This window comes from Hipposideros armiger, unplaced genomic scaffold, assembly GCF_001890085.2.
Source record: "Hipposideros armiger isolate ML-2016 unplaced genomic scaffold, ASM189008v1 scaffold_112, whole genome shotgun sequence".
Taxonomy (NCBI): Eukaryota; Metazoa; Chordata; class Mammalia; order Chiroptera; family Hipposideridae; genus Hipposideros; species Hipposideros armiger.
This window is the reverse complement of record NW_017731462.1, coordinates 1,972,564-1,985,230: the sequence shown is the minus strand read 5'-3', so window position 1 is coordinate 1,985,230 and position 12,667 is coordinate 1,972,564. Positions and strand designations below refer to the sequence as shown.

The window sequence follows — 12,667 nt, the reverse complement described above, 5'->3', positions numbered from 1 at the left end:
GATAGGTTTCCATCCATCATGAATTTCCCCCCAGTCTATGGGAAGTAAAACAAATAGACCCTGTTGTGAAATTTTCATAAAGCTAATGATATTTTATTCAATTATTCCTTTCCCCCTTTTATTAAAAATATATGTTGATTTACAAAACAATAATGAAAGTAGAAAACTTTACAGGTCCCTGCTTATCAAAGTAAAACATTTGGAAACCTGTTGGTCCTCCCCCCCCCCATTTTTATGTGTTTGTAGATCTTAAAGCATCACAGCACTTGACTTCAAAAATATTGTCTCAAACAATCTAAATTGGCATGTGCACTTGCCAATTTTAAGAGCAAAGCTATTAAAATACAAAGAGAGGAAAGTGTTTTTTAGACATTTAATTGATATTTAGCAATTATTTCGAGTTTATATTTAATCTAGTGGTGATGCAGTCATATCTGTTGCAGCTTCATTCTGATTTAGTGTCATCTTCGTTGGGTTTTTAACTGTGAATATTTAATATAACTTCTGGCAAGACATATTTTTCAAGGGAATGTTATTCCCTGAAGGGAGATATCCTTCCCCACTTTTCACGAAAGCCTTGGTTCAGTAATCAATCCCATTGATTTGTCATTTGTTGGTCCTCTTTAATGCTGATAGTGCTCTGCTTTACTTTTTCCTTAGTGATACAAATGAAGTTGACATACCACCCAACACTCGAGTTGGCACCAAACGTTATATGCCTCCAGAAGTGTTGGATGAGAGCTTGAATAGAAATCACTTTCAGTCTTACATCATGGCTGACATGTACAGTTTTGGACTCATCCTTTGGGAGGTTGCCAGGAGATGTGTATCAGGAGGTAAGTAACAGTGATACTTTAGGAGCTACTACAAATCCTTTTTTCTGATCAGAAGTCAAAGTTATCATGTCCACAATAATCAGATTTTCTTTTATTTTTTCCTTTATATCTATTGATGCAGTCACAGTCCTCCCAGGAAATGACATTTCACATCTTAGAATGATCTTTGGTAGCCTCTTTTCTTCAGCCTACTACTGAGGAGTCTGTTCTAGACACATTGTCAACTTCTTTTGCCTTTTCAAAGATCACCCCCTTTTACTGTATGTATTGTCTCATGTCCCCCTTGATATCTTTCTCCAGCAGTTGCTCCATCAAGTCAACCCCCTTCCCCACCCCTTCCAGCTTCTTATTACCAGCCTTCTGGGCTCCATCCCCAACTCCCGTTCCCTATTTCCTGTGTCTTCTCTGTGCAGGTGAAGTTACAGACATAAATGTGGACTGGGACACCCATTGTTTAACTCACCTACTTCTGGGCTTTCTGTAAAACTTCCTCATAAAGCAGTTTGGAAATATCAGTTTATATCAAAAGGAAATTAAAACATAAGGATATTATTATTGATCATGATAATTTTTCTACAAACATCAGGATTCCCTAGTAAGACTAACTAAATAAGAAGACATCCTTAACCCTCTGTCGGGCGCAACTGATCTCACAGATTCATTGCACACAATTTTTCAAATATCTAACAGTTAAGTATTGTGACTCATCACTTCTGTATCTTCCCCCTTTACCATAACTGATTGCCAGTCATATTTGTGACTTAGTACAGTAAAGACATCGTCCATATTTGAAAATTTGTGTGCAATGAATCTGTGAGATCAGTTGCGCCCGACGGAGGGTTAAATATTCAGAGGTGGTATTATTTCTTGTGTAGTAGTTTGTTTATTGCTATGCAACTTGTCTCTGCATAGACTCTAGGCTCTTTAGTATCAGGTACACCATTTATGGATCTACCTGTGGTTGTGCTTGTTAAGAAGCCCTGATGCTGCTGCTGCTCCTCATGATGGCCAGTTAAACTCACTTTCATGGAGACTTGAGCTTGTCCCAGATTCTGAGTGTAGCCTACACTTAACTAGTACTGGCATTTGTTCTTGGACCTGCCATTTATTATCTGTGAACCTTTCACAGTTATTAAACTTTTCTTTGTTTCAGTTTTCTCATGTTAAGGAGGAAGTAAATTATCATATCAGCCTAAAATGGTTGTGAGGTTTCAATGATTGTAAAGAGAATTAAAACCACCTGGCCATAAATAGCGCTCGGTACATGTTAGCTATTATTTTAAATTTTCATTTTGGTTGGTAGAGCCTTAAGTTATTTACACGTAAGGAGAAACAGCTAATCAACAGGCATTCACACTTTGTGGGAAGATTATCTTCAGTGATGCAGTGTGCCTTCTAATCACTCTGGGAATTCTGAGCCTCTCATAAGTTTAATTTAAAACAGAACATATTCTCTCTAAAGTGAGACAACTCTTTATGTCCAAAAGGAAAGTTAATATAGGAAATTTTTCCTAACCAGATACTGTATAACTCTCCCACCATGATTATCAAAAATAAAAGAAGTAGCCAAGATACAAATTAATGAATTGCCTATGCCTTGATGTCATGTTTTATAGAGAGTAGATGACCTTTTTTGAATAATATGTTTACACCTATGTAAGATAGGTTTATAGGAGCAGTAGAGTATAAGATTACTTTTCTAATTATTTTTTTCCTCAACAAGCAAATAGCTCTAAAGCAAACAGGGCCATAAGAAGCCTATACTGGAAAGCCTGTGGGCCAGAATATAGGAGAAATTATTCTCATCTTAAAACCAAGCTGAGGTATTAATTTCTTTGCCAGGAATGTCTGGGCCTCTGGAGGTTTGAGAGGCACTAAACTGTACCCTTATCTCTATGAGATTGTCATGTATTTGTCAGAGATGTGAGATTCCCATCTCTATCCCATATAAACTGTATGGCCTTGAGCTAGTTACTGAATCCCTCAAAACCAAGTTTCCTCATCCATAATGTTGTCTCATAAATGTACTTGTAATAATTTAATAAGGTATATTAATGTCAAATCACTATGTATACCTGAAATTAATATAATATTGTGTGTCAACTATGCTTTAATAATAATTTTGAAAAAGGATATATAGCATACCTACCTCCATGCCTGGTAGAGAGTAGACTCACACAAATGAGTTTTTGTTGTTTTGTTTTGTTTTGTTTTCCCAAAGAGGCATAGCACACAAAATCCTAATTTCCAACACTCTTTTTTATGAAGATGTTAGAAGTTTGGGGCTAGTCTTTCTAGTCATGGCACTTTGGGGTAAATTAGACAAATCCAGGCAGGCCTTTCAAACTTTGGAAGGAAAAGAGAGAAAGTTTTGAGGTTTCGGAAGCAATTAAATGGCAGCTAATATGGATACTCTCATATCGTAATTGCATAATAAAGAGAAAGGAATAAGTTTGAAGATAGATTTTGATTAATTCATAATTTTATGTGACTGGCTCTGTCTTTTGTAGCATATACACCTACCCTAGTGCACATTTGTCAATTCAGTTAGGCAGTGGCATCAACATTCAGCACTGCAAAAATATGAGATGAGTAAGATAGACACAGTCTTTGCCCTCCAGATGTGTGCAGAACCGTTGTCTTGAGAATTAGAAAGGGAGGAAGAACTGAAATGAAGTGAGCATCTCCTATGTTTTAGACCCTGTGCTTCTATTATCTCATATAGAGATGAAGCACAATGCAAGGAAATGTTAACGTAGATAATACATATAATTATGCTGTATGGTTTGGCGGGGGACAGAATACAGTCTGAGAAAACTTTTGAACCTTCTGGTCCTTTATGATTATACATGTGTCTGAGTTTACTTTTTAAAGGGCATAGTAGAGATTCCAGATTTTGTCAGAGTAGATCCCCAATGAATTTATCCCTGGTGATGCTTAGATAATCTGCCATCCTGGTGATGTCATCTTGTTGAGGTAAAAAGCAGTGACATTTCTATAAAAGGTGATTTAGGACAGGGAGTAAGGGCGTTCCAGCGAAATTGTTCAGAGCAGCATCCTCTGAAGAACTAAACCACTAATAACCTATGTTGTAAGGACAAGAAGGAAAAAGTAGAAATGAGATACTAGGAAAAATGAGATGGAATTTAGCACAATAAATGCCATTTACCTAAAAATGACATAGCTTTGTGTTTCGTAACCCTTCTTTTAACAATACATATATATTTTTTCTAATAGTAATGTATTCCTTGTAGAAAGTCTGGATAAGTACAGAAAATTTGAAGAAGAACTAAAAATCAGACAGTCCTTGTGCCTAAAAAATATTTTTAGGTGTGTGTAATTTTCCAAATTTTAAATGTTCAAAACCACATTCTTATGATTAAGCAAAAAAAAAAAAGTAAATCCGACATTTTGTTCAAGTAAAATACACTGCCAAATTTATTATGAAATTCACAATCTCATACTGTCGTAATAGAAACAATTACATATTATGCATTATGAGTTTGGGATGTGTCTGCCAAGTTTGCGTTGAGATTTAATATAGATTTTTTTTTTAATTTGGCATGCAAGGGTTTATAAAATTGGAAATAAAGTTGAGGTGCTTGTTTTCCTTAACTTTTGGAAATTAAAAAAAAAACGCTTGAAGACCAATAATAATATGTTTCATTAGGCTTTCTAGTCATTTTAAAAATAAAATGATCCTTGGGTCCCATTGTTTCATGATTTATTTTGCTCTTTTTCATCCCGAACTTGTCTTGAGGACTGACAGAACTTTTCTTTGAGAACAGTGTGTGAGTTAGGATTCATTTTTCTACTTCACAGAAAAAGGTAATAATAAACCCTATTTTCAGGTATAGTGGAAGAATACCAGCTTCCCTATCATGATCTCGTGCCCAGTGACCCCTCCTATGAGGACATGAGAGAGATCGTGTGTATCAAGAAGCTCCGTCCCTCATTCCCGAACCGGTGGAGCAGCGATGAGGTAAGGCTCGAGGTAACTGTGTGCTATGACCAACCTCAAAACAGACTTCTGTCTTTTTGGCCCAAACGCCAAATACTCATTACAGGAATTCTTCTTTGTTTTGACGGCGATGGTAATGGTGCCTCGCTGCAATAATTTATATGGAGCTAAGTGGAGCACGGCCAGTTACTTGTTCCTTTTTTCTAATTTGATTTTGCCACTTCCAAAATATATTGAAGTGGATTAGCATTTAGCCTGGATAACAGATAACATTATTTCATTTATTTGTGATGTCCTGACATTTTCATAAAGGCTGTTATTTCTCTGTGTATGTGTTTTTAAAGCATCATGAATTTTCTTCACGACAAACCCACATACAACGTTCTCTCATTTTGAAGAGAGAACAGATAGGCATCTGAAAAATCCAGTTTTCTATACACAGAAGTGATACTGGTTGAGATGCCCGACTGTGCTGGGCATCTTTGCTAATAAGATGCCATTTGAGGGAATCCACCTGCAGCTAGGCTCTCAGGATATGGTTGTGAAACTAAACAGGTCTGCAAAGGAGCTGGTCAGATGGAGGAAAGGAGTGGGGTGGGGCCTTTGCTGAGTCATCTGCTCCCCATTCTGTCCATCCATCCAGGAAACGTAAACTTGCCCAAGTCCTGGAGTGCTCTGGCAAGCTGGAACATTCAGAGATGAGTTTGAAGCATCCCGGGGGGAGGAGGGAAAAGACTCAGCAAACATGTACCAAAGCCACTGCAAACAAATGGACAGAGCACTGTTTATAAACTCATTCTTCAGTGTTAAATACGTTTTAAAATAACCTTTGGTTCATTGGTTTTGTGTCTAGTTACTGAAACACTGAATAAGGCCTATGTTTTCCAATGAGCTGTGCAGAACACTTTATCAGATGCCAGAGCTATATTATTTTGAAGGTGGTTATGGGCACTGGTATTACCCCACATTCCTTCACTGAGGATGTCTAAGGGAGTGAAATTATGCTTTTCAACATAAAACCAATAATCGAGGTACCACAGGAGAAAGTTGTAGCAAGGCTCGGCACAGGTCATTAATCTTGTTAAATGTGACAGTGTGGTGCTGTTATTGTAGCAGACACCTATGATTTAGGAATATCCATGTTTGTTTGAATAGTATGGAATTAGAGAAAAGATTTAAGCTTATCAAGTGTTATAAGCAATCTGGGAGTGTGGAGTGGAATACAGACTCCCTAGGTATTTTTGTATTTAGTTAATACCGACTTCAAAGACACTCTCCTACAATCAGCAAAACCGCCTGCATGGCCCCATCAGAAGGAAGCTGTGAAAATCTGTTTTAGGCATTGAAAATTTGCATGAAAAAAAGAAAATTTACAGGATTTTATCTACATGGTTTAAACAGTATCTCTTAAAAATATATTCAAACTTCAGAAACCCCAAACTAAAAGCCAGAGACCAAGTGCCAGACTTGCAGACAATAAATACATTTCTCTCGTGTTACCCCCGATTTTCCCTTTCCCTTCCTGCAGTGTCTCAGGCAGATGGGGAAACTCATGACGGAATGCTGGGCTCACAATCCTGCATCGAGACTGACAGCCCTGCGTGTTAAGAAAACACTTGCCAAAATGTCAGAGTCCCAGGACATTAAACTCTGATTTGAGGGGAAAAAAAAAAATACACACCACTGGAAAAAGACAGTAGATATCCTGTTTATGGGCAGAGCAAAAGATGTTCCAGAAGCATCCACAGTACAATCCTTGAACATAGTCCTGCTTCCCTGTGGGTTCAGTCTCACCTCTCAGGGAGCCGCCTGGACAAAGATGGAGAAGTTCCCGGAAACACAGAGTCATCGTGTCCATCTGTAGGAGGGAGAAACCGCTCGGGTAACTTGTTCAAGATATGGTGCATGTTGCTTTCTAAGAAAGCCCTGTATTTTTGGATGGTCTTTTTTTTTTTTTCTTTTCAAAAGATGCTTTAATTTTGCCAAAATAAAAGAAATAATTTAGATGTTTTAAGGTTTATACTATTATAGTTTAAATAATAACAAAAAAGTTCTTCCCAGAAATTCTGCTGGAAGGTTAAATTAAAATATGTGTGTTTTCATTGGTAAAATCCTGTTGCACTCTACAAACCAAAAGACAGTCTGTGAAGTGAGAGAATGCAGAATGGAACTCATCTGAAAAGCCCCCGCCCCTGCCTCCTCAGACCACTCTGGCCAGCCCTGCACTGGGGCTGGCTGCTATGGCAATGTGAATGCACCTGAGTACAAACACCACCTGTCTGGGACCACATTTTGGGGTTCCTGCAGGAGACCTTTTGCAGCTTCAGATGATATGGAACAAATGAAGATTTTTATGTGACTCTGTTAGAAGTAAGTGTCCATGCTATTCTGCAGAACTATGTTGCCTTCTGATTCTGTTAGGCATATCTTTCATGGTATAACCCCTTCCTTTTCATTAAACACAAACAAAGCTCTTTTTTATGTGCAGAGAACTGACCCAGGCATGCTTTTGATCTCTTAAATGAAAGGGGCAATGTTAAATAAAATTGCCATCCATTGTGTTGAAGACAAGACATTTTAAAATAGAGATAATTTGCTCGAGTGTTATAAGAAGACCATGTCAGTAAAGTAAGGGATGAAGGCGGGTGGCTTGTTTCTTATACATTCAGATGAGCCAATCTCAGAAGCACAGGGGAAAAGTATGCACAACTTATTTTGTATAGATAAAGCTGGTTTCATTTGTTATTGTCTCTCTTTTGTGTCTGAATTAATGGAAGGAAGCATATGTGAGGTTAAGTTAACTAAATTTTAATTTAAAAATAGATAAATATAACCTCCAAATGGGATGGCAGAGGGGAGTCAGTGGAGGCCACAAATATTACGGCTGCTGTGATTTATTATTCTAGAATAGATATGAATCGACTAGACATCTTAAGTGATAATTTCACATCTTAGGTATGCTAACAGTTTATTTTATTTTATCCTCATGATCAATTCACTTTTTAATTTATTATTTTTATATACTTTGAGGCACTAGTGCAAAACATCTCTTCACCTCCTCATTTCTATGGAGTTTTAACTTTTGAGCAACATATGTCACGTCATTAACGGAGCCAATATTCCTGAGCAACAGTTAACATATCACTTAAAATTGTACACATCCCTCTCACCTTTATTCATGTACCTTTCCTTCCTATGGTTTTCTTTTGCTTCTTAGAAATTCTGTAGGGTTTAGTGAAGAATTCAGATGTACTTCCCCTTGGCCTTTTTAAGAAAGACGTTCCTTCCACAACACTCCAGGGGGCAGTGTTTTATAATACATTTTCACCACTTGGCGACTGAAGGATGGAAGTTTTTGGAAAATTTGACAGCTGCATGAAAAATGAGGAAATGTTTTCCTCACTTCTGAAGGAGGCTTGCAGCTGCTGACTTGTTCATTCAGAAAACATCCTAGAGCAGAGAGTGGCTGTGAGCTGTGCTTACATTTGGGAAAATCATAAGAAGAAACACAGTGTTCCATATTCAGCATTCACTTCCCAATGCTTCATAGCCACATTTTGTTTGCAACAAAAAAAGAACACTTTCTTAATTCTGGAATATGAATAAAATTTCTGTTTTTGTCCCAAAATGAAAAACAGTTGGTTCCAAATATACTTATAATCAGAAGGCTGCTTTTGGTGATATTTAAATAATCTGAATAGCAATGTAAAGGTTTCTTTTCTCTTGTGTTCAATGGTATTCTTTGTGATAGCTTAGAAAGAATATGTGGCTGGAATTAAGTGTGAGAATCATCTGAGCCGTGGAGAGAAGCTTCAGTGCCTCTAATCAGATCATCTACAAACAAATAAGTAAACATTTACGCTGGTTAAATAAGTGGGCACATGTTTTTTGTTCCTTGACATTTCCTAAATTTAAGTGAGGTTGGACTTATCTCTTGGATAAAAATGTCTGTTCTTTTTAGTAAGTTTTATACATGGATAACTTCAAATCGGAATAGTTGGTGGGGATTCAATGATTTGAAAGTAAACTAGATTTCTAGGGAGATGCTGGTTCCAATGAAGAATGGAAGGAAATTTCTTCTACATTATTTTGTTTTAGTTGCTTTGGAAAAATCAATAGCTTACTTTCTAATCCTCAACTTGATTTTGTCACTATGGATATTTAAAAATTATTCCTGAGGTATTTCAAAAGACCCTTTTAATTATTATAGTCTTTCAATGTGACAAGAATTTATTTATGAATAGATTTTCTCTGTTGTCCTACCAAAATCCAGCTTACTTAGGGAATACTAAATTGTCCTTAAAGAGACTACCTACTCACTTCCACATAATCCGTTTTGATTTTTAAATTTCTAGTAGCTCAGAAGTGAATTTTATTTTTTTGTTTTGTCTTTCAATAGAGTAAGTGGGAACCTGGAAATTAAAGTGTAGTTGTTTTTTTATTATCAGGAATGCTTCAAAGACTAAGATTTTCTTCTAGTTGCTCCCCCACTAAAGGAATCCTAAAATATTAGTTGCTAGCTAATATAAGCTTTGTATGCTAAGATGTTCAGGTTTATCGTTTATGTATGTGTGTATATATTATATAAATATATGTATATATAAATATTATGTTCAGTTTGGAGTCTGGCACAACTCCATTTTGTGGATTAGAGAGTAAAATATTATGGACAATAAAGTACTAAATGAAACATAATATTTATTTATGAACGTGTGTAGATTGTTAAATCACAAGTGACAGTGGTATGAACATTGTGTGTGAGGTGACAGGCCTTTGACTTCCTGGAAAGCACCGCTCAAAAGTCACTAGTGACCATTCTTTTTATTCTCAAAACATTAAGTTTCTTAGAAAACATGCTAAAGTCTTTATTTGCAGGGAATTTTTTGTTTCATTTGTGTAGTCAGGTATGGCAAGTACTGAATAACAACTGAATTTTATGTTCCTAGAGTCATGCATATTCATTAGAAGTTACAGTGTTTTATGTTGTTGGTCTGTTCTGGTTCTTTGTTTGGAGGTGGACAGAGACTGAAAGAAGTACAATTTTTAAACTTGAATAGTTCTGTAGTTATATCTCCTTAGGAAACTCAGTCACATAGCAATGGAAATCGGAGAAATGGCATCAGAAGTGATTTAATTTAGCAATTATGATTCTTGTTATTAATATAAAACAAAACAAAAAAAAAACAATGCCATATTTTTGGAGAAGAGTTGGCAGTATATAAAAGGTTTTGTTGTCTTTTTCCAAAGAAGACTCATTTGTGTTCTTTTGGGGAACCAGTGCCTTATCGAATTTGTATATACTGTAATTATTCAGCACTAGGGAACAAACAATTGTATTGTATTTGTTACAAATTGTATATGGCTTTGTTTGAACATTCCCCCAAATAAAATGGTTTCATTCTCCCCTTGGAAAGAACATGTCTGCTATCTTATAGTTGTGCCTTTTTTCTGTCTTTGAAAATATCACATTGTAACAGGCGGGGAAGTCAGCCATGAGGAGTGATGCAGGTAAGTGTGTACGTTTGGTGACAGGAGAGCAAGAGAAATGGTCTGATGGCCTCTGTAATTGGGAGGTCCAGTCATCTGTTGAGAGCGAGAGAAAAGCTAGGGAAGTCAGTGGTTTAAAAGAAGCGAGAGTTTAAAATTCTACTGTGGAAAATTACAGCCAAATGGTTATGGGCAATGAGGAGGGGCCCAATTGAGATGAATAATAATACGTAGTTTAGTGGCCGAGAGTATGGGCTCTGGACTACCAGACAGCCTGTGTATGACTCTAGGCTCACACATTCCTTCAGTTGAGTGACAGTAGGCATGTTTTGACCTCTTGAAGACTCAGTTTCTTGTTCTTGAAGATGGCGAGTAATACTGATCTGATACCAACTGTATGGAGTGGTTCTAAAGATGAAATGCAAAATCCGTGTACCAAGCATGAGGTAGGCTCTCAACTGTTCCTACACATTAGCTATTATTATCACTTCACAATGACACTTTTCTATGTAGTTTTATGATTTCATTTTTCTATCAGCAACCTAAATGTAGGCATGGAGACTGCAACAATTGGATTCAATCTGGGCTGGGGTTTATCAGGCATATGGAGCAAGGGTCCTGGAAAATAAAGATACCATCATCAAGGGGATGGCTGACGTAGTCCAGAGTATGGAAGGGATTACAGAGGAAGGTAACTGATGGGTCACAGGATAGGGAGCCCTGGTGCTGTTGAGGTGGTGTAGTTCCTGTGGTCAGAATAAAGATTCAAAGAGAAAGCAGTGAGACGAAGCACAGACTAAGGGTATGATCACCGGAATGGGGTTTAGTTAGTAAACAAGATAACTGGTGATGAAAAAGGAACCCAAAAGCCAGGCGCTGGATTGGTCTTTGTGGATTTTGAAGCCTCCCCTGGATGGTGGCAGTCTAAGGAGAGGAAGATTGTGAGACAAAATTCTCCAGGACCACAGGAGAATGGGTGGGTAGTCAGCAAGGAGCAGAGAGTCAAGAGGCCTGCAGGGCCTGGTGGGCAGAGGTGCACAGGAGTGGGATTTTATGCCAGAGCGATGACCTGGAAGCAGCGGAACAGTATGAGAAACATTTCACCCATCGTCCCAACTGTGAGGTTCCTGGGATGTAGAAGAATGGAGGCTATTGCTGTTGTCCCTGAAACAGTGTCCCCAGGGAGGAGAAAACCCTCTGCAAAGGGAGAGGGAACATGTTAGGTTATTTTTCCATGGATTGTGAATCCTGGGGGACAGGCAGGGTGGAAAGTTTGGTTTTGAGGGGGGTGGGGATCCACTAGAGACTGGATCAAGAGAGAGGAAATCCAGAATTATTCGGGCATGGAGAGTACAGGAAGGCTTGCGTCTTAGACTCAGAAGCGTTTGTGTGATTGGCTGTGTTTAGGCAGCTGCACTTATGCCGTGAGAATTCATCTCAGCATAGGGATTCCGATTGACTTGGCTCACATCCCATGGTTTTTACTTTCTCATGTCTGTGGAAGTACATACATAATCTGAGTTCCAACCTTCTGCCCCTATAAACTGGGATAAAAATACCCACCTTGTAGGGCCCTTATTAGGAACAAATGAGGTGAGTATGTGAAGTATTGAAGACCCTATGCCAGGCACACAGCAAGTCCTCATAAATATTGCTTTCCTTTACTGATGTTAGTTTTAGAGGATATAAAACTAGCAATATTTTTAAAAAGCCAGAGTCGCTGTAGGTACACCTCTCCTACCCTGTTTATACCCCAGTTGTCGATGATGTGGGCTTTCATGGGAGTCAACGGCAGATATGTAGTAATTCAAGCTGAGAACAGGCTCTTCTCGGCATTGGTCATTGTATATGTTGCAAGCTCAGCAGTTCCTTCTGGTCACAGCAATGAAGTACAGATGACCCCACTCTCAGAAGGATTGTTATTTCTGCAAAATAATTCCTACCCTATATTCTGATATTAATTAGGCTGCAGGGGCCTCTGGGACTGATGAAGGTTCTTTGTATGATGTTCACATACTGGCACAGATGGAGGGACACAGAAGGTGGCCACGTCTCAGAACTTGCCAGTGACCTCAACTCGGACTGGGGGGCTCTCACCGGGGGGCAGTTAGGGCCCTCACTGCCTTGACTTTGAAAATGGTTCCATGCTCTCCTGGGTTCTGCTTTCCCAACAGGAATCCCAGCTACCAAAGCTCCAAATTAGAGCTCACTGGGTGATACTGGGCTGAGTCTGTGCTACCATGTATTTTCTTTGTGAAGTGTTGTTTTGTTCTTTAACTGAATTTTTCATTCTTTTGGATGGAGTTGAACTCTGTAGTTCAGCGACAGGACTCCCTTCTCCCTTTTGTTTACATGTTGTCACTGCTTCCTCAGCCCTGACAAA

General features: G+C 38.2%; 1 protein-coding gene across 8 annotated transcripts in view; it reads left to right on the top strand.

Annotated features, from left to right (window-relative positions):
* Positions 1–9,222, top strand: part of BMPR1B (bone morphogenetic protein receptor type 1B) — a 408,951-nt gene extending 399,729 nt beyond the window's left edge. For all 8 annotated transcript variants that reach the window (XM_019647508.1, XM_019647507.1, XM_019647510.1 and 5 more), the window contains 3 exons: positions 661–836; positions 4,688–4,818; positions 6,326–9,222. In XM_019647508.1, coding sequence (XP_019503053.1) covers positions 661–836; positions 4,688–4,818; positions 6,326–6,451 — 433 coding nt within the window. In that variant the 3' untranslated portion in view covers positions 6,452–9,222. The remainder of the gene's footprint in view (positions 1–660; positions 837–4,687; positions 4,819–6,325) is intronic.
* Positions 9,223–12,667: the final 3,445 nt, after the last annotated feature.